The following is a 23454-nucleotide window of genomic DNA, read 5'->3' on the forward strand; positions in this document are numbered from 1 at the left end:
TGCAGTTCATTTCAAGGCACAGCCTTGTGGCTTCAGCAGCAGTTGTAAGCAGCAGCAGTTGTAAACATCTATTGGCCACATCTGGACTTCATGCCAAGCTATAGTTTAGTGACCTCCAGGTTCACATGCTCCACTGCTGCTCTTTGTCCAACATGGTTTTTCCCTTCCACTTTTGCTTATGAACTGATGTTGCTCTAGACAGACAAACAAACTTGACTTCATGGTTTGTTTCAAGCATGCCTCCTCTTGGCCACATGGGGGTGGGAAGAGGAATGGGGAGCATGTGAGCCTCTGGCTCATTCACATGCTCTTGCAATGAGTGTTAGAAACTGAGATATGAAAGGTGGAGCTAAATGGCACCTTAAACCTAGGTTATGGGCACAACGACAGATTTTTTAAAAAGAAAAAATAATAATACAAAGCTGAAAATGAATGAACTGAAGCTAAAATATTATGTTCATTTTTCACATGGTGTAGTCCTTCCCCTGCCCACCCTCCTAATATTCTTAAGAGTGTCTTTCTCCAGTCTTCAGAGAATAGCTGGAAGTGGGGAGGCAGAAAAAAGGTCCTCCCTTCCTTCCACTCTGCAGTTTTAATCTGAAATCTTAGGTGCAGTCTTAGGTGCAGTCAGAAACTGCTCATGCTAATGAAATTCCTTGTCGCAAAATACGCCTAGGACAATGTGAGTTTCGAACACTGCTTCCAACTTGTAGCTGTCCAGGTGTTCTTGAAATTCAGCTTCCATCATCCCTTATTATTGGCATGCTGACCAGTACAATAACTGGAGGGTGGTGGACTTAGTATAACTCTCAAACATGACCACTCAAACATTATTTATTAGTCCCAACCTATTTAAAAATACAGCATTAAAAGAAGTTTAGAACAAATTAATCACAGGAATAGGTTCTTGAAAATCTCTCTCTCTGGTGTCAAAGACCAGATAAAGAGGTGTATCTTCACACATGACAAAAACCACATAATGAAGGAACCAGGCACACCTTGATGGAGAGGGAATTCCATAGCTTAGAGGATGCCACAGAGAATGTGTTCTCTTGGGTTGCTACACCCAAAAAGGATGTGGATGGGGGAACTACAAAGAAAGTCCCCTCTGCTGATCTTAACACTTGGGAGAGTGAATGCAGAGAATGCATCAGAGCTAAGGCATGAAGTGGTAACTGTGAGATCTGTTGGTTGAAGTTGTAAGACATGCTCTTGGTTGATCAATGCCTCACACCAAAGGCTTGCATCAAGCTGGACTGTATGTTATTTGGGTAAACACAGCCTTCCAATCAATGCTTTCCAAATAACTCATTTTCTAATTTTGCAAACTGTACCCAAGTCCTGTATCGTGCTGCTTCTGTACTCCTCCTCAGAGTAGAAAACGAAATTCCAAAAAACTCCCATTTTCTACCAAAAAATAATAATAAAATAAAATAAAAAGTAAAGCTGAGCACAAGGGAATGATGTTCTTTTTAGGTGCAAGTCCAGCCTCCGACCCTTCACACTGCCAATACTACCCTGACCCTAAGATTCAGATTACAGTTTAAATCCCACTTCGCCCTCACCTTATTAGAAATTCACCAGGCACTAGGCTGTCTTGCAACTGTTGTGGGTCCAATTGCGACCACATGGAGATCTCTGGACCCCAGGTTGGCGACTGACATCTCCATCTGGCTTACCCCTCCAGCTTTCTTAAGCAGGTAAGGAGAAGAGCTTATTCACTGAAATTTATATCCCATCCTTTTCTCCAGTAAGCACATGGTTCACCTCTTCCCCCCCATTAATCCCTACCCTGTGACCCTGTGAGGTAGGTTAAGAGGCTGTGACTGGCCCAAGGTCATCCAGTGCGCTTCTTGACTGAGTGGAGATTTGAACCCTGAACTCCCAGGTCCTAGTCTGACACTCTAACTACTACACCACACCGGTTTCCTAGAGTACTTCTGCTATTGGGCAGGCAGGTAAACAAATATGGGGAAAGCAAAATGTCACTCAGAGAAGGATCTGAACTATTTTCCTTGAAGCTTGAATTTTATTCCGGATTGGTTTATACTGTATCCTGCTTTAATGTGTTGTAAACTGCTTTGAGGTTTTTTCTTTAAAATATAAAGCGGTACAGAAATGAAATGAATAACAACAAATATAAAAATAAGCACCACTAGGGGGAAAATGGCACCTAGACATTCCGTTTTGGCAACTGCAACCTAGAGTTAAGGTGCCATTTGCCAATTAGCTTATATATCTGAGTTTCTAACACTGGTCCAGGAAATTACTTTACATTCAACCAAATGTTTGAGTACCAACCGAAACCGAACAGGCACTGAGCACCTTGATATTTAGGGAGCTACTATTGACATCTTTGCTTAAGAATGGCACAGCCATTTTAAAGAACAGTAATTGTCCAACTGTAGAAACAGCTTTACTGTTTTTAGTTTGCATCGGTCTCTTTTGTATTTCATCTTGTTTTATCTTACTGTACACTGCTTTGGTAGCATATGGCTGTGAAGCTTTTTTTATAAATCTAAATAGCAATAGTAGTAATAATAATGAGAAAAAATGTCTGAAGATGATAAGATTATGCTCAAAATGCACCTCAGATATTTAGTGCTACAGCAAAAGAGGCCTTCTCCAACCCTGCTTTTCTTTCCAAATAAGTCATTAATCCAGATCCATGCAGATCCATGGGAAGAACATGTAAGCTCAAATGGATCATGCCCAGAAGGAAATGATTTAGCAATGCAGCCGCTGTTTACAGGATCAGTTTCTCAAAGCTGCAGTCTGAGCCTAAGCTTCATGCTAACAGAGCAGTTCCTTACTTGGGAATGCAAAACCTGGGCTCTCCCAAACATACAAAAACCACCTCAAATTGAAGAATTTAATTCTCATTTCAGGACTCAGAAAGAATACTCCCTCTCTAGCCATGAGGTCTTCCCAATAAGTGAGCAGGGAGAGAAAGGTACAACTCTTATTCTCAAAGGCATATATCTGCAATATGGCTGAAGTTCCTGTAGTGCTCCAGCCTGCTGGCAAATGCAGAAGCACTGCAAAAGAAAAGAAAAAATGACATCAAAAATCCTCAACCACTAAATCAGGAGACCAAGCAAATGGTCTCTGGAACTCTGTGACAATGTATCTTTGATTTCTGCCCAAGCCAGATGGCCACAGAATTACTGATGCTTTCCAGATCAGAGTCTATCCCCACAATCAGACCAAAGCCAATACAAGGCATGAGAGCAAGTCCATCAAAAACCCCCAAAGCAACTAGAATGGCTGTGATGGTGCTGAAGGCAACCATGCTGGCAACTGACATGTTGAGCATGGGGATGGGATGTTGAGGGGATGTGAGCAAGTGGCGATAACTTCCATCTCGCAGTGTTCTTGCCATTTTTCTTCAGGTGAAGTTTTCTTCACAGTTGCTCTGCTGCTCACTTTCAGCATAAGAACATTAAGGACAGCCATGCAGCTAGCTGGGTCAAGCCAAACAGGGCCCTCCTGGTCCAGTCTCCTGTTCTCAAGGGTGGCTAACCAGGTGCCCCAAAGGGAAGCCCACAAGCAGGGCCTGAGCACAACAGCAGCAACCTCCCCACTTGTGATTCCTAGCAACTGGAATTCAGGGGCCTACTGCTTCCGACAGTGGAAGGAGAACATAAGACATTGTGGCTAGTAGCCACTGCTAGCATCTAGCAGAGAGAAAGCATGGGGAAACCACATTCAGCACCATCAGTTAAGAATATGAAAAACAGGAATCCCCAAGCTACAGCTGAAGGTGTGTGAACAGATGACGAAAAAAATACAGGTGGACTGCCACTCTCCTAGTAAATAATTCTTGGGGGCCACAATAGGTGATAGGGAAGTAGGAAGTGACTTCGACAGGTGGACCCATAACTAGTGTCCCCTTACAGCTGAGGAATCAGTGATATACTACTACATTCTTTCTCCAATTCTCATTCGCTCTTGCACAGACATTAAGCTATAATGGAAGACTGAAAGGTAACACAACTCCTGCAGATCTGTAATTTTTTATTACAACTAGATGTTTCCTGACCAACCAAGCTAGAACTATCCCTTGAAGAGTTAAACTAACACACCATTTGCTTTGGAATGAAGGCATTCACATCAGACAAGACTATGTTTGCGTAGCAGTGAGGAAGAACTTCACAACACAACCACCAAGAACTGCAGGACAAAAAAACAACAACCCTGTGTGGTTTCACTGCTCCAATTATGGGTATTTAAGGTCCCTTATGAGTCTGACAAACTAATGTATCAGGGTGTTTTTTTCAAAGGAACTCACAGGAACTCAGTTCCAGCACCTCTCAGGTGGGAACCATTGCTATTCTAAAAGAACAAGGGAGGTGTTCATGCTGAATTCCAGCACCTCTTTTTCTAGAAAAATAGCACTGTATGAAAGAGATCAGGGCCAAGAGGAAGTCAGGCGACAAAATGTGCAAGAAGAAAAGAACTTCCAGAGGGTTTGCTTCATAAGCTTTGCAGGGCAGAAGTTTTTGCTTCATAAGCTTGGCAGGGCAGAAGTTCCTTTCATTAACGCTACCAAGGCAGTTATAGCAAGACGTAGGGCGGCACACCCACCCACTAGTAGCAAAGCAGAAAGCGCATATGTTACATGCTTAGAACCTAAACCATCCTTTGGGTTTGAAACTATCACAAAACGTAACTTGGAGCTATGCCTCAACTGAGTCTCTGTACCTGTTAACTAACTGTTGCTGCCTAAGGTTCATCAGGTATCATTTTAGATTGCACTCAGCAGGCTCTAAACACAAAGATTTATATGGAATCCAAAAGCTCAAAGGGGGTAACCTTTGAATTGCCTGGAAGGAACAGGAGGAGATAACATTAGGAGCAGATTCTTTTACCTGATACACAAGTTCAATGCACATCAAAAGGCTCTTAAAGGTCACATCTCATTTAAGTTTTCAAAGCTCACCTGTCCTGCAGGACATTTATTTTCCCAATATCCAACCACCCCAATGCAGGGCTGGGCAACTGTTTTTGCACTGGGGATTAAAGATGAGGCTTGTGCCAGGGGCCAGGTCCTTCATTTTTATATATGGATCATCTGCTTCTAAAGCTTCTAAAGCAGAGCAGCATTCCAAATGTCATTGGATTCTAACTCCAAGTAGCTCCAGCGACCAGCATTTTAACCATCAGGGATGATGGGAGTTGTAGTCTATCAACATCTAGAGGGCACAATGTTGGTCCTGAGCTGTTTAAGGCTTTATAGGTGAAAACCAGCACTTTGAATTGGGCCCAGAACAATTGGGCCCGGAAACTAACTGGCAGCCAGTGCAGTCGGATCAGGATTTGTGTTACATGCTCAAACTGTCTTGCCCTGATAAGGTACCTGGCCACTGAATTCTGCACAAGCTGATTTTTTTGAACTGTCTTCAGCGATAGCCCCATGTATAACTTGTTACAGTAATCTAACCTAGAGGTTAACAGCGCACTCACAACAGAGCAAAGACTCTAATATTTGTTTTTTTGTTCACAAGTCAAATCACATCAACTCAAATCAGCCTCTTTCAACGTTAAGGCAGAAACCTCAGAAGCTCTGAAGTGATACATAACCTTATTACCAAATGGCACTTTAACTCTAGGTTGCAGTGGCCACAACGGAATGCCTAAGCGCCATTCCCCACCCTCAGTGGTGCTTATTATTATATTTTTTATTGTTATGATGGTAATTATTATTCATTGCATTTCTACACCACTTTATATTTTAAAGGGAAAAAAATCTCAATGCACTTTACAACACATTAAAACATCAAATAAAAAAATCCAAAATAAAAGAAAATATTCAAGGAAAATAGTTCAGATCCCTCTCTAAGTGACATTTTGCTTTCCCCATATTTATTTACCTACTTAATTTATACACCTGCCCATAGCAGAAGTACTCTAGGAAGCCAGTGCGGTGTAGCAATTAAGAGTGTCAGACTAGGACCTGGGAGATCAGAGTTCAAATCCCCATTCAGTCATGAAGCTCACTGGGTGACCTTGGGCCAGTCACAGCCTCTTAGCCTACCTCACTGGGTCGTTGCAGGGATTAACTGAGGAAGTGGGGGGGGTGAGTCATGTACTCCTTAGAAGAAAAGATGGTTTTAAAATGTTGTAAATAAGCTCTTCTGCTTACCTGCTTAGGAAAGGTGGGGGCAGTGCAGTCCGATGGAAATTGTCAGTCACCAACCTGGCATTCAGAGATCTTGCACAAGGTTGCATTGGACCCACACTAAGTCGCAAAATGCACCTGGCACCCAGCGAATTTCTAGCACTTGACTCTAGGGTTTCAGGCAGGGAATCTTTTTCAATCCTACCTGGAGATGCCACTGAGGATTGAACCAGGGGCCTTCTGCATGCAAAGCAGATGCTCTACCACTGAGCTGAGGCCCGTCCCCAAACTGAGCTACTTTATATATACATGTATATGTACTATTTTAGCAGCTCCCTCTTACAGTATATATCCTGTTCTTAAAGGTTCAACTATACTTTGCCACACAAAGCACTACTGCATTTCCAAAAGGTTTCTTTACACAAACCTGCCACCTCTTTAAATGACCAGAAAAGCACCCGGTTTCCTTTTCTTTCAATGACAGTATGCATGGATGGAGGGCACAGCTGAGCTAAGGGTTAAAAATTACTACAAGTGAAAGCATTTTCCAGCAAAGAATAGGGCCAGCTTCCCCAGTCACACTAAGCTGACATTCACAGACGTTGGAAAATTAAAATGCACTTTTAATACTTTACTCACTACAAGAAAATAGTGGTTTTGGAAAGTTTTGTGTGTTCATGCTTCATCCCTAGAGCCAGGAAAGCAGAAGCTAACTACCACAGCTATTGGGCACAAAGGTGTTGCATTTCAGCCACAAAGTGCACTCAGAAAATCCAGTAGAAATTGGACAAAAACAAACCCAGCATACACTTCAATTGCTTGAGGCAGGCCAAAACTCCCACTGTAATCCTTGGCAAGGCACTCAAAACTAAGAAACTTGCCCTGATTTAACTCAAAGCAGCAACACTTAAGGCAAGTGCTACTCTATGTGGTCTTTTAAAGAAGTTTCCACATACTGTATTACAATTTGTCCAGTAATACCAGAGAACTGGTAAAACTATATATGTACCACACAAGAATCTGAAGGACTCCATGAATTAAAATTAAATTGACAATCAGCACCATACTCAGTAAAAATCCAGTTAAGCAAGCCAACAGAATTACAGGTTTTAATAAGGTCTGGCGTGCCTACTTCAACCAGCAGTAGATAAGCCAGAAAGGGAAGTAAGTTCTAGGTAAATATCTCACAGCTGTTACAGTCTGTCCCTAAAATAAAGAGAAAATCTGCTTTTGTTATGAACCATCAGCTGACCTTGCTGACAAAGCAAAACCAGCACTTCTGGACACCATCCACAGGCATTAATCCAGAGGATGAGGTTTTCTCCAATTCATCAAATATTTTGATATTCCCAGAGATCTAATTTCACTGGTCTACAAAAAAACCCTCCCCTTTAACACATGCATACAAATCCTTCTATGCAGAGGCTAATATGCGGTTTCTATTGCACACCCATTTCTCATTTATATACCTTCCTTTCTAATACACACACTTTTCAACTGATTCCTGCAATATTTACCTCATAAGACTCCTGTCCTAGCAGCAAATATTAAACACATTTTATGTTAAGAATGCTCTTTCCTAAGGGTCGTCATTTCAATGGACATATTTTATATAAACTTATCAACTCCACCAACCCACCAAAACTAGATTTTACAGAGGACAATAAATAAATAAATTATCCTAGCTTCACATTCATAATCAAAGAACAAAACTGAAAAATCTGCTCATAGTTTACATCAAACGAATTCTTATTTAAAAACAAACAAGCAGACTTTTAACCCAATCCCATGCATGCCTACACTCAGAAGTACGTACCACTAAATTCCATAGGACTGTGGTCTTAATCTCAGCATAAGCACACTTGGGGAACAACATTTACAGTTGCACTTTTTTGGCAAGTGCAAAGAATAACAAAGTCTCTGCAAATAAAACAGGAGACCCTGAAGTATGTGTCCCTTCTTCAGCATTAAAAAGGAGTATCACAGCACAAACACAGAGGCACCAGGCCCAACTGCTGGCAGGTGGGATTCCCTTTCCACCCACCCACCCACCATCCATCACCTCCCCTTCCTGTTGTAAAACACACAGACATGTACACTGGTCTCCCTCAAAAACAAAGCAAGGATACTTTCCCCTCCAAGCCAACCCTCTTGGGTCCTCTTCTGGAGGAAGAGCCATGCCCAAAACTCGCCTCCTCTCTAGGCAAGAGAGCCCTTCCTTTTCTTACAAAGTGAAAGAGAAACTGTAGTACAGCTGCCTTAGTCCTGTATGACATCGACATTTGTTTTTCCTGTTTTGTTTGAACATAAAAAATGCTGGCCCTTTCACTGAGAGGCTCAGCCAGGCAAGAGTGTGTGGGAGAGGACCCTCCTTTCTAACAGAGAAATAAAGAGGGTGGGCATGTGTAATATCATCCCCCACCACCCATATTTCATATGCTGAGAGGCCTCCGGTAGAGAAGAGGTTTGTCCTCTTGCCTACACAAGTTTGGGTCCTGCTCCTTCCCCCAGTTCACCTCTGAGGTACACACAACACATTCATCCTGAAACTGTCTGATGGACAGCTCCATCCTCCCCACCTACCCCTGACACACACACAAACCACTCCATGCTGCCTCCATCCTTAAGGGAAGAGATCTGACCTCCCCACACCTTATTCTAATCTCCTTCCCCCTACATTCTCTCTAGGGCCCCCTTTTCTTTCCCCTGCACGCTCATCCATCTTTAGAAGCAGCTCCTTGACGTCCCCTTAGAGGAGATGCTCCTGTTCCTTTTTTTCCTTCCATCTACACGAAATAAGTTCAAGCTCTCCATATATGAAACATACACACACACACAGGCTACACCCGTTCCTCCCTTCCAAGTCCCTAAATCCACACATTCCCCCACAGACGGCAAAGTCCTCCTGGCTGCACACGGGTTCCTCAAAAGATGACACACCTACCCCTTTTTGTCCCCTCCTAAATCCACACATTCCCAGAGAGAGGACACCATACATTCAGACGATCCTCCAGAAAGTGGACCCGTTTTTACATGACTGACACACAGATATTCCCCCCCCCCTCCTAAGTCCACACGTTCCTCCTGGCTACACGCGTGCCCCTCATTGGGGGGGGGGAAAGGGTGGATGGAGAAGCGATGCATGCCCCTCCATGGGTGCCAAAGGATACTGCTGGGGCGGCTGTGTCTGGAGAGCCCTGATGCTGGCGGGGTGAGGAGGCGCCGTCGCCGCTCCTACAGCCGGTGCAGCAGCAGCAGCGGCGGCGGCGGCGGCGGCAGCAGCAGGGGACGGCGGCGGTGGCGGCGGCCCGGTTGCTGGCGCTGCTGCTGGAGGCGGCGGCGGGGCAGGGGCAGCAGCGGGAGGCGGCGGCCCTCCGGGCCCTACCCCTCCACCAGAGGGGGTCCCCGTGGTCGTGGCCGCTCCCGCCGCCGCCGCCACCGCCGCCGCGCCGGGCTTGAGGGCCGCCTTCTGCGGTAAGCTCATGGCCAAGCGGAGCCACCACCAGGCCGGCGGCGGCGGGGCGGCCGCCGCCGCTGCCTGAGGGGGCGGGGAGCGGCGGGGCGGCGGCGGCGGCGGCGGGGGCAGCCCGGCGGGCCAGCACCCCCGGCCGGTCTCCGTGACAACGCGGCCGGCCTGCTCCCTCCGCCGCCGCCTCCCTCAAGTGCTGCCGCGCCGCTGCCGCCGCCGCCTCCCGCCGCCGCCGCCGCTGTTCTTCTTCGCCCGGCCGGCTCCTGCGGCTGCTTGCCTGCCTGCTCGGCTGGCGAAGGGTCGGGCGGGGGCCGCTCAGGCCGCGCCGCCGCTCATAGGGCCGCCGCCCTCGGCGGGTTTCGGTGCCCCTGGCCCCGGCGGAGCGGCTCCCGGGCGTCGGGCGGCTGTCGGGCGGGCGATGCCGGCGGATTCTCCTCACGGACGGAGCGGAGCATCCAACATGGCGCTGGCGGCCGCCTCCAGCAGTCCGGCAGGACGACGACGGGCGACGAAGGAGGGCGCTCGGCTGCTCGGCAAGCTCCGGAAGCGCTCGGCTCCTCCGGCTGCCACAGCAGCGTCGCGGGTCGCGGGTCGCGCTGGGGTGGGGGGGGGAGGGGGAGGCGCCCGCGCGCTGTAGGCTTCCGAGCTCGGGTATCTTCGGGGAAGCCGACTCCGGCCGCTCTGTTCGTACCTCGCTCGCCCGCTCGTGCCGAGCCACTTCGGCTGCTCGGGAAGGTTCGGAAAGCCGGCGCTCCTCGCCAGCCTCTCTGCTTCGGAGGCGTCCACCCCCGGTGGTACCCTAAAGGCAGCACTTTAGGGCAGGTCCAGACTCCCGCCCATGCAGCAGAGCTGCATTTCATTTCATTTCATTTTTTGCTGCTGCTACTGCTATTATTATTACAGACCCTCCAAGTGTCCCTAATTTCCATTGGCAGTAGTTGATTTACAGAAGCCATCCCAGTTTCTGATTTAATTCTGGAATGTCCCGCTTTGCCTTAGGTCAGGCATCCCTATTTTCAACAGATAAATGAGTTATACGACCCCCGAGCTAAGGAGATAAGTAACTATACATCCTAGAAGACGTCTGAAGGAAGCCCTTTATACGTAGAACTGTAGAGCTGGAAGGGACTGCGAGGGTCATCTGGTCGAACCCCCTGCAATGCAGGAATCTTTCACCCAATGTGGAGCTTGAACCCACAGCCCTGAAATCAACAGTCAGATTTTTTTTTTTTAATGTTTAATGTTTTATTCTGTTTTTATATATGTTGGAAGCTGCCTGGAGTGGCTGGGGAAACCCAGTCGGATAGGTGGGCTATAAATAATAAAATGATGATAATGGAATATTTTGATCAGATAAATATTGGAGGTTATGTTATTACTGCCAGTTTCTTATCCAGCCTTCACCCCAAGGTCCCAGAGCAGGTGACAACAATTAAAACAACACTACACGGCATTTAAAAACCATTTCAAACAAACTACAAACATAAAGTGGATCCAATTAAGACAGAGCAGTGGTCCATCTAGCTCACTAAGGTTGATGGTTTCAGGATGGAGGTGGTTGCTCAGCCCTACCTAGGGATGCTCCCAAATTGACCAGGGAGCTTCCCAAATGATGGTTTCATGTGCTACCTCCAAGATCAGATGCAGCGCACTGCCAGACATAATGCTCCCACTTTGGCCTGATCCAGAGAAATACACGTCACCCTCTAAGAGGGAGCCCCCACCATGCCCACTAAGACCATTAAGTCTAGAATTTAAAATTACCTTTAGCACCTCTCTGTCCATTGAATCTGGGAATCTGCTGAACAGGCAAGGGGTTCATGTAGATTTTGTGCTCCCATATCGGACTCTACAGCCACAGCAGGCACTGCAACCTTCCAACGGCTTGACTTCACCCCCAAAGGCACATTGCATCCCGAGACAGAAAGATGCCAACCAGATAACATCTGAAAGGGAGCCATTATATGTCAGAACTTCTACTGGAGCTAGGGTTAAAGCCCCAGGAGCAGTTCAGAAAGCCCAGCTGTTCCTCCTTTAAATATGTGATACTGTAATGGATAAATATATACCGGTAACCTGTGAACATGGGCAGAGTGCATTTCTTTAGTGTCCCAGTAACCACAGCAACCCTCCCCTGGGATGAGAAGGGAGAATTAAGTGACTGGAGTTGGGGTCTGGCCCCAAAGGCAAGACCAGGGTCAAATCTTTGATCTGTTTTTGACTGTATGACTCATTCAGTCCTGGAAGCTGGAATAGGAAATAATGCCTCTCCACAGATGGAGCGCGACTTTCTCTGGCACCGGACACTCCACATGCATCAGGTAATTGCAATAGTTGGTGAAGGCGTGTGAGACACCACAGGAGCCGTCACTGAGCAGGTCTCCATATGTTTTGTACTACAGCTCCCATTAGCCCCAGCCAGCACATGATGGGAGTTGTAGTCCAAAACATCTGCTCCCTGAAGGTTGCAGTAGGTCAAGAAACCAGAGGACAAAACAGGAGGGGGGGGGCTAGACCTGGAAAAACTTGACCCTCCCCCATTCCCAAATAACTGCTGACTGTGGGTGATCAGAGACGGCCTTAAGTTCGCAATACACCTCAGGGTTTAATTAATACCTTCTCTATAACTCTCTTTCCACAACAACACAATTCCACCCTGAATTAACTTGGTCCAGTTGTCATTTTATCCTCCCCAACTGCAGCCTGCCCAAACCTCGTGCACTGCAGATGTTATGGACTGTAATTCCCACGCACCCCCAGAGCATGAGGGTGTCATCCAAGACCTCTGGAGGACACTATGTTGAGAAAGATTTCCCACTCTATTGAAGGTAAACGTCCATTACTAAACATCCCACATTCCTTCCCTGTTGTACCTTCAACCGCCTTCTTCCTTCTCTCTGCATCTGATTTCAGGGCAGAGGCCTCCCTTGTCATTCCCCTGTACACCCTCAACGTCAAATAAAACAGAGGCCGTTGAATTATTTTCTTAGCTGGATGGTCTAAATTCTAAAGAACAGCAAATCTGGAAAACCAAAACCGGCTTTGGGCATCCATCAGAATCATGCCTGCTTTGAAGTCTTCAGCATCACTGCAGCATGGATTTATTATTTATTTCATTTAATACAAGTTTATATAGCTTGGTGGCTGTTGGCGTTTTTTTGCTTTTGTTTAAAACCCACAGCATGGTTTACACAAAAGAATAAAACGATGAAATCATCAGTAAATAAAGCTGAAGACCAACTGTTTCGAACCTTCAAAGCAGAATGACAATCTACAATAAACTAAAAACCAGATTAAAATGCATGTAAACGTTCCACATGTCTGCTTAGGCATGCTTAAACAAAGTGCTAAAAAATAGTGCCGTGACAATAGGGAGGGAATTCCAAAGAGTGGGTGCTGCCACACTATAATTTTGATTTCTTACACATGTGCAACGAGTGTCATGTGCCAGTTCTGCAGATTGAAGTCGTCAAATGGGCATTGCATGGGGAAAGGCAATTTGCAGCCCTTCAGACCCAAGAAGACCAGAAACACCACTGAGATCTCTGTTTGTTGCCCTCCAGGTTAAGGAGACTAATGGAAGGTATCTCCTCTGCCTGGGCTGCACAAATCCCGACTTCCTGGCACATCACCATTCGGGGTGGTTAAAGAGATGGGTGCTCCCCTCTCATTTATAGTCTCTGTGAGCAATGCCAAGGTTTTCTGCATCAGGGCAACTGACAGACAGGAGAAGCTTGCATTTGGAGACATTCCTTGCCTGCCCTGACCTCTAGTGTTTGCTGCACAATATACAAGACAAAGATGAAACCAGAACATCCTGGCATCTCTTAGGGCTGCTCTGGACAGGCATGCATTTTTACGCATGTACAGTGGTACCTCGGGTTACAGACGCTTCAGGTTACAGACTCCGCTAACCCAGAAATAGCACCTTAGGTTAAGGACTTTGCTTAAGGATGTGAACAGAAATCGCATGGTGGCGGCGCAGCGGCAGCAGGAGGTCCCATTAGCTAAAGTGGTACCTCAGGTTAAGAACTTTCAGGTTAAAAACGGACCTCTGGAACGAATTAAGTTCTTAACCTGAGGTTGGCATCCATCTGTCTCCAGGGACAACGGAGTGCATCTCTGGGGGTGAAGTCCAACTCTTGCATGAGCAGCACCAAAGTGATCTCCCTGGGGCGGAAGCCAGGGCAGCGTGTATCGGTGATGCCTGGTTGCCCTCAGGATTGGGGGGGGGGGCCCTTTGCGCATGTGTGTGACATTGCAAGGGGTTGGACTAGATGACCATTTTGGTCCCTCCCAACTCTACGATTCCATGATATCCCAACACTGTACAGGCCAGGGCAGCCCTGAAACCATCATGAGCACAAAGCAGGCTATGGTTGTACAATAAGGGACACATCCTCTGCATTCAAATGTATGAATCAACGTAGTCAAGATCTGAGGTCTCACTCCAAATCCACTCCAGATTGTATACACTTCCAGAGTTAATGCTAAATACATTACTTCTGGTAAATGAGCCACCATAGCTGCTAAAGGGCCATGAAAATGTGTGTCCTGGGCTTTTTAGACTCTTCTACCCATGTACTAAGAAGATCGAACCTCTCCATTTTTAAGGAAATAAAAATCAACAAAAATACATAACAAACTGAGGTTCTGCACCCCTAACAAAAGACCTGCCCCCATGGTGCTGGAGGAGACTCTTGAGAGTCCCATGGACTGCAAGAAGATCAAACCTCTCCATTCTGAAGGAAATCAGCCTCGAGTGCTCACTGGAAGGACAGATCCTGAAGCTGAGGCTCCAAGACTTTGGCCACCTCCCTGGACTCCCTGAAAAAGACCCTGATGTTGGGAAAGATGGAGGGCACAAGGAGAAGGGGACGACAGAGGACGAGATGGTTGGACAGTGTTCTCGAAGCTACTAACATGAGTCTGACCAAACTGCAGGAGGCAGTGGAAGACAGGAGTGCCTGGCATGCTCTGGTCCATGGGGTCACGAAGAGTCGGACACGACTAAATGACTAAACAACAACTCATGTACTATCTGAAACCAAATACATGACTTGTTTTTTTCAGCTCTCCAACCCCACTATTAAGAAAAGCTGGGTTGACTAGTCCAGGGCCCAGCCTTTAGGTAAAGCCAGCTGCAACATTCAGAGTCACTTTGGGACACAAGGCCTGTAGACCACTACCAGCGCTGGCTGGCAGTAGTGTTGTTACCATGGCAGCACTGCCCCAGTAGGCCTTCGCCGGGTTCTACAGAGGCCTCTACTCTTTCTTGCCCGAGCCTCCTCCATGCTTGACGAAAGAGACTCCATCTTGGAAGTGCTTCAATTGTGACATTTGTGTGCAAGCCACACCTCAAAACTGTATTTCCTGTAGAGATGCTAAAAAACATACCCCTGGCCCCAAGATGAAGTGTGAAATTGGCTGCTGGTGTTTTAACCAGGGTGACAACTGAGCAGATGATGCCAGCTGGGTTCACACTAGTGGCTTTTCCATTTTGATATTTCTAAGTCCCCTTTCTTTCCTGTTGGATAATGGACAGGTTCCTTCTTCCTGTTACTTTTACTACTACTACTATTATTATTATTACTTTTCAGGTTTACACATTTCACGAATTTTACCATTTTTTTTAAAAAAAGATTGATTTCCTGAAAAGAAAGTGTCAACTCAGAGAAAATGGTTCCACCCCATGGAAGTCAGTAGATGTTTTGGAAAAGCATTCCATAATAACCAAAGCAGATTCCACACTCCTATTTAAACCATTTCTCTTCTTTGAGTTAATTGATGGCTTGTAGAGTTTCCAGTCTTGCAGCTCTTACCCCTCGGAGTCTTTTGATGGTTTGTAAGACTTCCACTACAACTGAACCTCTATCTACTTCCCTAGCACTTATATGATGTTTCTCCCCTGTATGAGTTTGTTGATGTTTTGTAAGAAGTCCACTCCGATTGAAGCCATTTCCACACTCATTGCATTCAAATGGTTTCTCACCTGTGTGAAACCATTGAATTTTACAATCATTTTGACATTTCAAAACTTGACTTCCTTCCCCCTTTCTGCAGTTCCTTAAATTTATTTTTAATATCTTCTGCATATCCAAATTAACTTAATTTGCTCATTTATTAATCTTCTTTAAATATATACTCTTATGAAACTGCAGGTTCCTTTTGCTTTCAGGCAGCTGGCAAGAGTTGAGGTGGCATCAAGATAAGGTGCATTTGTTTTGTGCCCTGCAGTTTCTTGCAACTGTTCGCATTAAGAGTGCACTTCTAGCAAGACTTATTTACATACCTGCTTCATCTCTTCCTCTTTGCTTAGTTAACTTTCAGGCATCTGCTGGTTACCTTCCTCTTTCAACAAACCTTTTAAATGGAGATCCTCTTCCCAGTCTGTGTAAGTATTGGAATAACTCTTGTTTTTATACGTGGAATAGGTTTTCTAATGTTTGCATTGTTTTTACATACAAGATTTTCCTTGTTTTATTACACTATATGGAACTGCTTTTAATTGCTTTTACACTTTTCTTGCTTTCTTCGTTCTCTGTGTGTTTTACAGTCGTGACCTGTCCTGGGGCCTTGCTGTGAAGTACGGATAAGAAATTGAACAAAATACACAAGTATAAAAAGACCCCCTAAGGTGGCGTATGAAGAGATAATGAAACAAGATAAACAAGCAGTCTGGGAAAGATTACTAATGATACACATTAGTACCTGCTACTGTTTGTGGATCTGAACCAGCCTTTGTGGACCAAGAGTTGTACCCAATACTAGTCCATGTAATATAATGTAATGGCCATAACTAGCTGAGGTTCATTAGTTTCAGTGGGTCTGCCCTGACTCTAACCAAGCTGGAAACGGCCCAAGGCAATTCTGAAAGGAGAGTATTTGTTTAGTTAAGCAGATCTGGGTTCAAGTCACTGTTCAGTTGTGACATACCAGCCTCTGCCTGGACTGAGAGCAAGGATGAAGAAACCAGAATGGTGAAAAATTCACCTCCTAGAATTCTATTGCTTATTTCCCAAGTAAGCAGAGACCATTATAAATGGCTAATAGGCAAGAATTTATTATACTGCAAGTTTTAGAGCTTGCATTTTTTTATTGTGGTAAACTGCTCAAAACTGTTCAATAAGTGTAGATATTTTAATGAACAAATAACAAATAGTGTGAGGGGAAAATAGGAACCTTGGTGGGAGATAGGGGATAGTCAAAAGCAGAGTTAGGGACACACACACACACACACACACACACAAACTCCCAAAATTAATAAAACCCAAGAAAAGCTTTTATTTCAAAATTACAATAATCTCCAAAGAAGCAGGGAAGGTGACAACAAAGAACAAATCAGCCAGACCTTATATTCTCCCCCATCCTGTCCATACATAAATACCACAATATTCCTCCCAGACCTTCCCCTAGTCTGAAATAAGTTTGGCCTTGTCTGGTGCGAAGAAAACAATTTCCTAATATTTCCCTTTTTCAGTGGCTACAAGCCTTCCCAGATGCTGAGCAAGCCCCCTTAGGGTATCACAAGCCCTACATTTTTGGTGGTGGTGGTCTTCCTTCTTTCCATTTGAAGGGGAGAAGTTCTACTAGGTCTCCCTGCCCCCAGCCCTCTTAAAACATCTGCTGCACCATCTTGAAGTGATCAGCTCACGTTCTTCTTGGGTCCAATTACTAAAAGCAGATTGCACAAATGGAACCATTTTTGCTCTGCACAGGAGGGATCCAAGAGGAAAACCAGAAGAGGAAGAGAGCAGCCCAAAATGGGAAGGATGGCAGCTGCAGTAGCAGCGGCAGCAGCAGCAGCACTGGGTTCAAGAGCAGGTCTGTGCTCTCACCACACAAAGCGGGGTCTGTTAAGGGGTACAGAACAAAACCCTGGGGTGGTTTTCCTTCTTCGCTCTCCCCTGCACAGGTGATGGAGAGGCACCCTCTCCTTACCTTCAGTGGTGGGAGAAGGCAGCTGAACAAAATGGCATCAAGGGATCAGTGCTCGTCCCAAGCAGCAAAAAAGGGACCACTTTTGGTCACCAGGAAAGATCTCTGGGGAGAGAGAAAAGGGGGGGGGGGAGAAGGGAGACAGACAGATAGACAGGAGCTTGGGGAAATCAGGAAGAGTGTCCAAGGCACCGTTTCCACAAGTCCAAGATGGCAAGATGTCAGAGGTGGCATGATCAGTACAATACCTGCTGGATCTTTGTTTACTGTGTGCTTGCAGGGCTCATTGTTTGGTGCAGGGCAGGATTTGGCCCAGGAAGTGCATGATGTTGCTGGTGGGAGGATTGCTCCAACATTGTTAAGGCACTAGAAGCGCATTCTCAGCCATGTTGAGAGTAAGGCATTTTCCCACCGCAAAGCTCACACTCACTCATTTTCTCAACTCCGGCCCATGTGTCGCCGCAGGGCAGAGTTCAAGCAACCATGTTCCCCACCTGCACATCTGCAAGGCCACCCACCACAAGACAGACTGAGGACAGGAAGTGGGGACACTGCTGCAGTACCCAGAGCCCCAGAAACTCAGTGGCTATCCCTTTGCACCCCCAGGTCCTCCTGGAGTTGTGGTACCAAATGATGGACAGCCACTTCCACAGGAAATGAAGAGTGGGGACTCCACAAGCCTACAAAGTTTGGGAGGCTGCGAACCAACTGATCCGTTTCGCCCGTCCTCAGGGCAGGAGGCTCACCAGACAAAGTAAAGACAGACAGACACACAAGCCAAAAATACACGCAAGATGGACTTCTTCAAGAGCAAAAGATGAAGAGAAACCACTAATCACTACGCAAGGATAGTCTTGCTGACTCTTTGGAATGAAGGCATCTCAACTTGTAGTGGAGTTGGGGAGGCCTGGGCTGCACTTGCAATACCAGAGCTCTCCCCTCCTCTGTTTAATTCAAGGCATAAGAAAGCTTGCCTAGGAAAGGAGGTACAGCACATCTTCTCTCCCTGCCTGAAGTTCAGCATACGAGTTGGGATTGCAATGGCTCCTGGCCCCACAGTGTTGCAGGGAGGCTGGAAGGAGAGATGGGCAGCTCACAAGTCCAAGGCAGCTCTGTTTCTTCAAGGAAGTTTGTCTGCAAGCGCGGGAGCATCACTGCCCAAGTCCCACCAGTCAAGGGGTCTCCGAAACCGACCGCCGTATTTCAGTACAATAAAAAATGGCTTTGTCATGAGGCAGACAGTCTTCTCTGCAGTCCTGACACCTGTCCACAGCTGAAAGCTCCAGGTTTTGTGCCTTTGTCGAGCTGCTGAGCACCCGAGAGTTCACAGTGGTGGAGGGCACTGGTAAAGCAAAAGCAGTTAGATGCCTGCAAGAGTTTGGCTGTGGTGTAGAGTTTGCTGACACCACACAAACAGCCAGGATTTGGGGCCTTTTCAAATTCAGTAACCCTTAATTAAGTTATTAAGGCCACAAGGGGGTGGGGGGAGGAAGGGAGAACATGTCAGCTGCAGGTCTGTGGGCCTAACAAGCCTTTAAAATTTCTTTTACTTGGGGTTATGTGTACAAATGTCTGGATGATTCAGCTCCAGACTCAATACAGGCATATTCTTTGGCTGAGCAAAGACAGACAGTACTTCAGCAAGACTTTCAGGGGCTACTTCTTCAGCGGCACTGAAACTGCCCACGTCAGCTGGGGTCTTGACACACAAGGTACATCATTCGAGGTGCATCTTCGAGTTTGTGATGGGGGCATTTCTCTGCGAGGCAGCTCATCTTCCTGTTGCAAAGGCTGCCAACGATGGCTGGTAGGTTGTGACATGCTTGTCCTGCTGGGAAATCTCTCAGATTTAGCTTGGAGATTGAAGCCCCAAGCCCCAAAGGCATTTTTAGAAAATGTGGCCTGCTCTGCACCTGGGGCTAGGGCAGAGGTCTGGATTTCAATTGGGAAAGTCAACAGTGTTGCCAGGAAGGAAAGGGTTTTGGAGAAGCCAGGCCCCAGAATATTTCCCAAGCAAAAAGAGAGTCTGCGTGGAAATGAGCTGCACCCGTTCCTCCTAAGAAGACACTGGGGGTGAGGAGAGATGAGCCATGGGGGAGGTTTGTATCCTGCCTCTCAGCTGTAAGCAGAATGCCCTTAACCTAGAATTGCACACACACGCAATAAATATACCAGTCCATTCAACTCAATACATTTTCCCTGAACTTTCCAGTGTTCTGCAAGATTTAAAAAAAAAAAAATTCCGCAGAAATATCTTACAAGTTTTACCATGTGTATGTGAGCGCACAAAACTTATACATATGTATGGACGTGTATGTCTGTCTACAGAGAGGGTTGGCGCTTGTTAGATGTGACCAAAATGGATTCTCTTTTAAAATTTGGGTGGTTCCCCCTTTTTGGGGAAAAAAGGACGCAAGAACTTCCAAGCCTATGGTGGCGAAGAGCCAGTCCCGCCCCCCGCTGCATATGGGGGGGGGGAGACAGCACAACCTTATCCCCACCCCAAAGCCAGTGCATCTGAAACACAGACATGTGTGCAGACTTCTGCACTTTTAGCAAAGTGAGAGGCAAAGGGGGACACCGATGCAATTGGTTCCGGAGTAGAGGACATCTTCACAGTGGGTCAAATGGGGTGGTGCTTTGGGGTGAGGGCTGGGGACCCCTCCCAGCCATCGCAGAGCGCTGAGCTAGTCCCAAGGTCACGGGGCGCCTCTTAGGTGTGGAGGAAGGCTGAGGGCACTCCCTCCTGCTGTGTTTCCCCCAGGCTGCCCTCCAGTTCATCCCATTCCTTTTCTCTCTCCTCGGCTTTGGGGAACTTCACCAGACCTCGCACTTCCGCTGCGGGTTCATGGGGGAGCCCCGCGGGCACCCAAAGTGCTCCGAGAACTCTGGGGAATTGGAGATGGTCCCGATGACTCGGAAGCGGGAGGGGCTGTGAGAGTCGGTGACCAGTCCTTCGTGGGAGCTCTCCGGGGTGCGGACGGAGCACCAGACCTGGAAGGAGAGAGGAATCGCAAGACGAATTGCACATCCAGCTGTCTTATGCCCCCAGCCCAATTGCAGAGTTCACCCACAGAAGTGTCGTTGGTTGTTCCCCAAGTTGGTGAAGCTCGCTTGACAATGATGAGAAACTGAGTCTTTAAGTTTTGTTGGCACAGCCCAGTGGAACTCTCAACCTCTGGAATTTTAGCAGGTGTCTTCAGTGCCAATTTTTTAAATGCCTGCTGAAAACCTTTCTATTCTGCCAGGCAAATTAGGAAGATGTCCTTCCACAATGGTTAATTTATGGCCTGCTTTTTTAAACTTTTAAAATATGGTTTTGGTTATATGTTTTTATTATTGTCAACCATACAGCAGTAGACCTACTGAAATTAATGGGACTGAGTTTGCCATGAGCATTCATTTAAGTGGTTCTACTCTCAAGTAACATCAGCTACCACCCAAGGCATTGCAAGGAGCATCTTGGAAATCCTCGAGAATCCCATTATTATCATGGAGAGATGAGCTATTGAAAGGAGGGCAAATTTATGGGAAAGTCTTTATTTGTAAATCACTGGGATGTGAAGTATCACCATAATATTCAACAGGATGTATTATTTCATGTAAATCAGAGTTACTTTTCTGCTCCTGTAAATCTTGAGTTTTAATCCATGCTAAGGGTTGTATCCAACTACAGTGGTACCTCGGGTTAAGAACTTAATTCGTTCCAGAGGTCCGTTCTTAACCTGCAACTGTTCTTAACCTGAAGCAGCACTTTAGCTAATGGGGCCTCCCGCTGCCACTGTACCACCACCGCACGATTTCTGTTCTCATCCTGAAGCAAAGTTCTTAACCTGAGGTACTATTTCTGGGTTAGTGGAGTCTGTAACCTGAAGCGTCTGCAACCTGAGGTACCACTGTATTAATTCAAAGCAGACCCACTGCAAAAAATGATCCTGGGTTATATCAAATGCTACTCCTACTCAGACAAGACCCAGTGAAGCCAAAGGATATTACTAATGGTGGGGGAGGGGTATTATTTAGGCCAGACCCACTGAGATTAATAGGCCTAAATTGGTCATGCTCCCCAACTTCAATGGGCCTATTCTGAGTAGGAAAAGCATTGGATACAACCAAGGTCATGAAGCGGGGTACAACAGGTTTGCTAACTAGGTAATGATTTATTTGCATTTTTCTTCTAATGACCAAGAATGACCGCCTCCAACTAATTCCAGGCTTGGGTTACAACAATATAAAATACAGCATGAATAAACTGTTCAACATGCACAAAAATAGGATGGGTCCTAAAAATATACATGTTCTTTTTTCTTGGAAATCAATAAAAAAATAAAAAATAAATATATATTTCTATATCCATACATCTCAGGTGTCAAAAGGCCTGCATATAGTTAGTCACAGCCTTCTCTGTCTGTAGCATCAAACCCAGAGACAAAACATAGCCCAGGCATGCCATCATCCACCCACCTCCAAAATGGGACACTCAGACCTACCTGGGCAAACCCCACAAAGAAGAGCTGGTAGTTGGTGAGGCCCAGCGTGGGCAAAGTCTCCTCTTCTCCATTTTTCCTCAACCAGTTCTGATAAGCCTGGAAGATGAGGAGGGAAAAGCGAATCAAATCAGGATGCCATAGAGCTGGAGAAGGCTCAGGTAAGCACAGCCAAAACGATCAAGGGGTTGGAGCAAGTTCCCTGGGAGGAAAGGGATAACACCTGCTTTATTGGGGGGGGGGGCGTAGAAAAAAGGGAGAGCAACAGGGGGCATGATACAATTACTCATAGAGTGGAGAAAGTGGATCTCGTAGCACTAGGACTCAGGGCCACCCAATGAAACAGAATACCTGAAGGTTCAGGAAGAAATGTCTTTTTCGCAAGTTTGAAACTATGGAACTCACTGCTGCAGGAGGCAGGGATGGCCACTGACTTGGAGGGTTAGATGATTAGATAAATTCATGGAATAGAGGGCTATCAAAGGTTACTAGCCAGGATGCCTACGTTCTGCCTCCATGGTCTGAGGCAGCAATGATTCTGGAAACTGCAGGAGGGGAGAGTTGCTCATGTGAGCCGGCCCTGTTTGTCGGCTTCCCAGAATGGGTATATGGCTGGCCTCTGTGAGAACAAGAATCAGGACTGGATGGGACCCCCCTTTGGCCCGACCCAGCAGGACTTATCATACATCCTTCCAACTCTTGCAGCTAGATTACAGGAATAGTCACAGCAATTAACGCCTAGTCCACATTTAGCTCTTATACATATTTTCCCCATAGACCCATGGCTCCCAATGTGGGGCACATGCCCCACAGGGGGGCAATTTGATTTTTAAGGGGAGCAATTTGAGAATAAGTTATTAACAGTCAATGGCCTTTTAGGCTTCCTCCATGTGAATAGCTCACTTTTTGAATAGTAAGAATTATATGTTAATGGCGTGGGGCGGGATCAGGATTTTAGAGATGCTTAGGTGGGGCATAGGGATGTGGATGGCGCTGTGGGTTAAACCACAGAGCCTAGGACTTGCTGATCAGAAGGTCGGCGGTTCAAATCCCCGCAACGGGGTGAGCTCCTGTTGCTCGGTCCCTGCTCCTGCCAACCTAGCAGTTCAAAAGCACGTCAAAGTGCAAGTAGATAAATAGGTACCGCTCCAGCGGGAAGGTAAATGGTGTTTTCATACGCTGCTCTGGTTTGCCAGAAGCGGCTTAGTCATGCTGGCCACATAACCCGGAAGCTGTATGCCGGCTCCCTCGGCCAGTAAAGCGAGATGAGCGCCGCAACCCCAGAGTCGGTCACGACTGGACCTAATGGTCAGGGGTCCCTTTACCTTTTAGGTGGGGCATGGCCAAAAAAAGGTTGGGAAGCACTGCTATAGACTGGATTTACAGAACAAAGACCTGATAAACTTGCTTGTGCAAGCAGCAAGAATTATTATAGCTAG

General features: G+C 46.4%; 2 protein-coding genes and 1 long non-coding RNA gene across 32 annotated transcripts in view; 1 reads left to right on the forward strand and 2 right to left on the reverse strand.

The window, feature by feature from the left end:
• The window catches only part of EIF4G3 (eukaryotic translation initiation factor 4 gamma 3), a 79562-nt gene extending 70115 nt beyond the window's left edge, over window positions 1-9447 (reverse strand). For 13 of the 26 annotated variants that reach the window (XM_081870694.1, XM_081870693.1, XM_081870683.1 and 10 more), the window contains exon 1: window positions 9292-9445. The gene's annotated coding sequence lies outside the window, so the exon portion shown is untranslated. Of the gene's footprint in view, window positions 1-9291 lie in introns of all 26 variants that reach the window. The other 13 variants (XM_081870688.1, XM_081870682.1, XM_081870702.1 and 10 more) reach the window with 2 other exon arrangements.
• Window positions 9448-15242: 5795 nt separating this feature from the next.
• On the forward strand, window positions 15243-17224 carry LOC309347077. The gene is made up of 2 exons (XR_014158826.1): window positions 15243-15984; window positions 16147-17224. It is a non-coding gene; the product is annotated as an uncharacterized lncRNA (long non-coding RNA).
• ECE1 (endothelin converting enzyme 1) overlaps window positions 16851-23454 on the reverse strand; it is an 80172-nt gene continuing 73568 nt past the window's right edge. For all 5 annotated transcript variants that reach the window (XM_081870926.1, XM_081870928.1, XM_081870924.1 and 2 more), the window contains 2 exons: window positions 22019-22114; window positions 16851-20522 (listed from right to left, as the gene is read on the reverse strand). In XM_081870926.1, the coding sequence (XP_081727052.1) occupies window positions 20346-20522; window positions 22019-22114 (273 nt within the window). In that variant the 3' untranslated portion in view covers window positions 16851-20345. The remainder of the gene's footprint in view (window positions 20523-22018; window positions 22115-23454) is intronic.

The sequence above is a fragment of the Podarcis erhardii genome (assembly GCF_964252035.2).
Source record: "Podarcis erhardii genome assembly, chromosome: 7".
Lineage (NCBI taxonomy): Eukaryota > Metazoa > Chordata > Lepidosauria > Squamata > Lacertidae > Podarcis > Podarcis erhardii.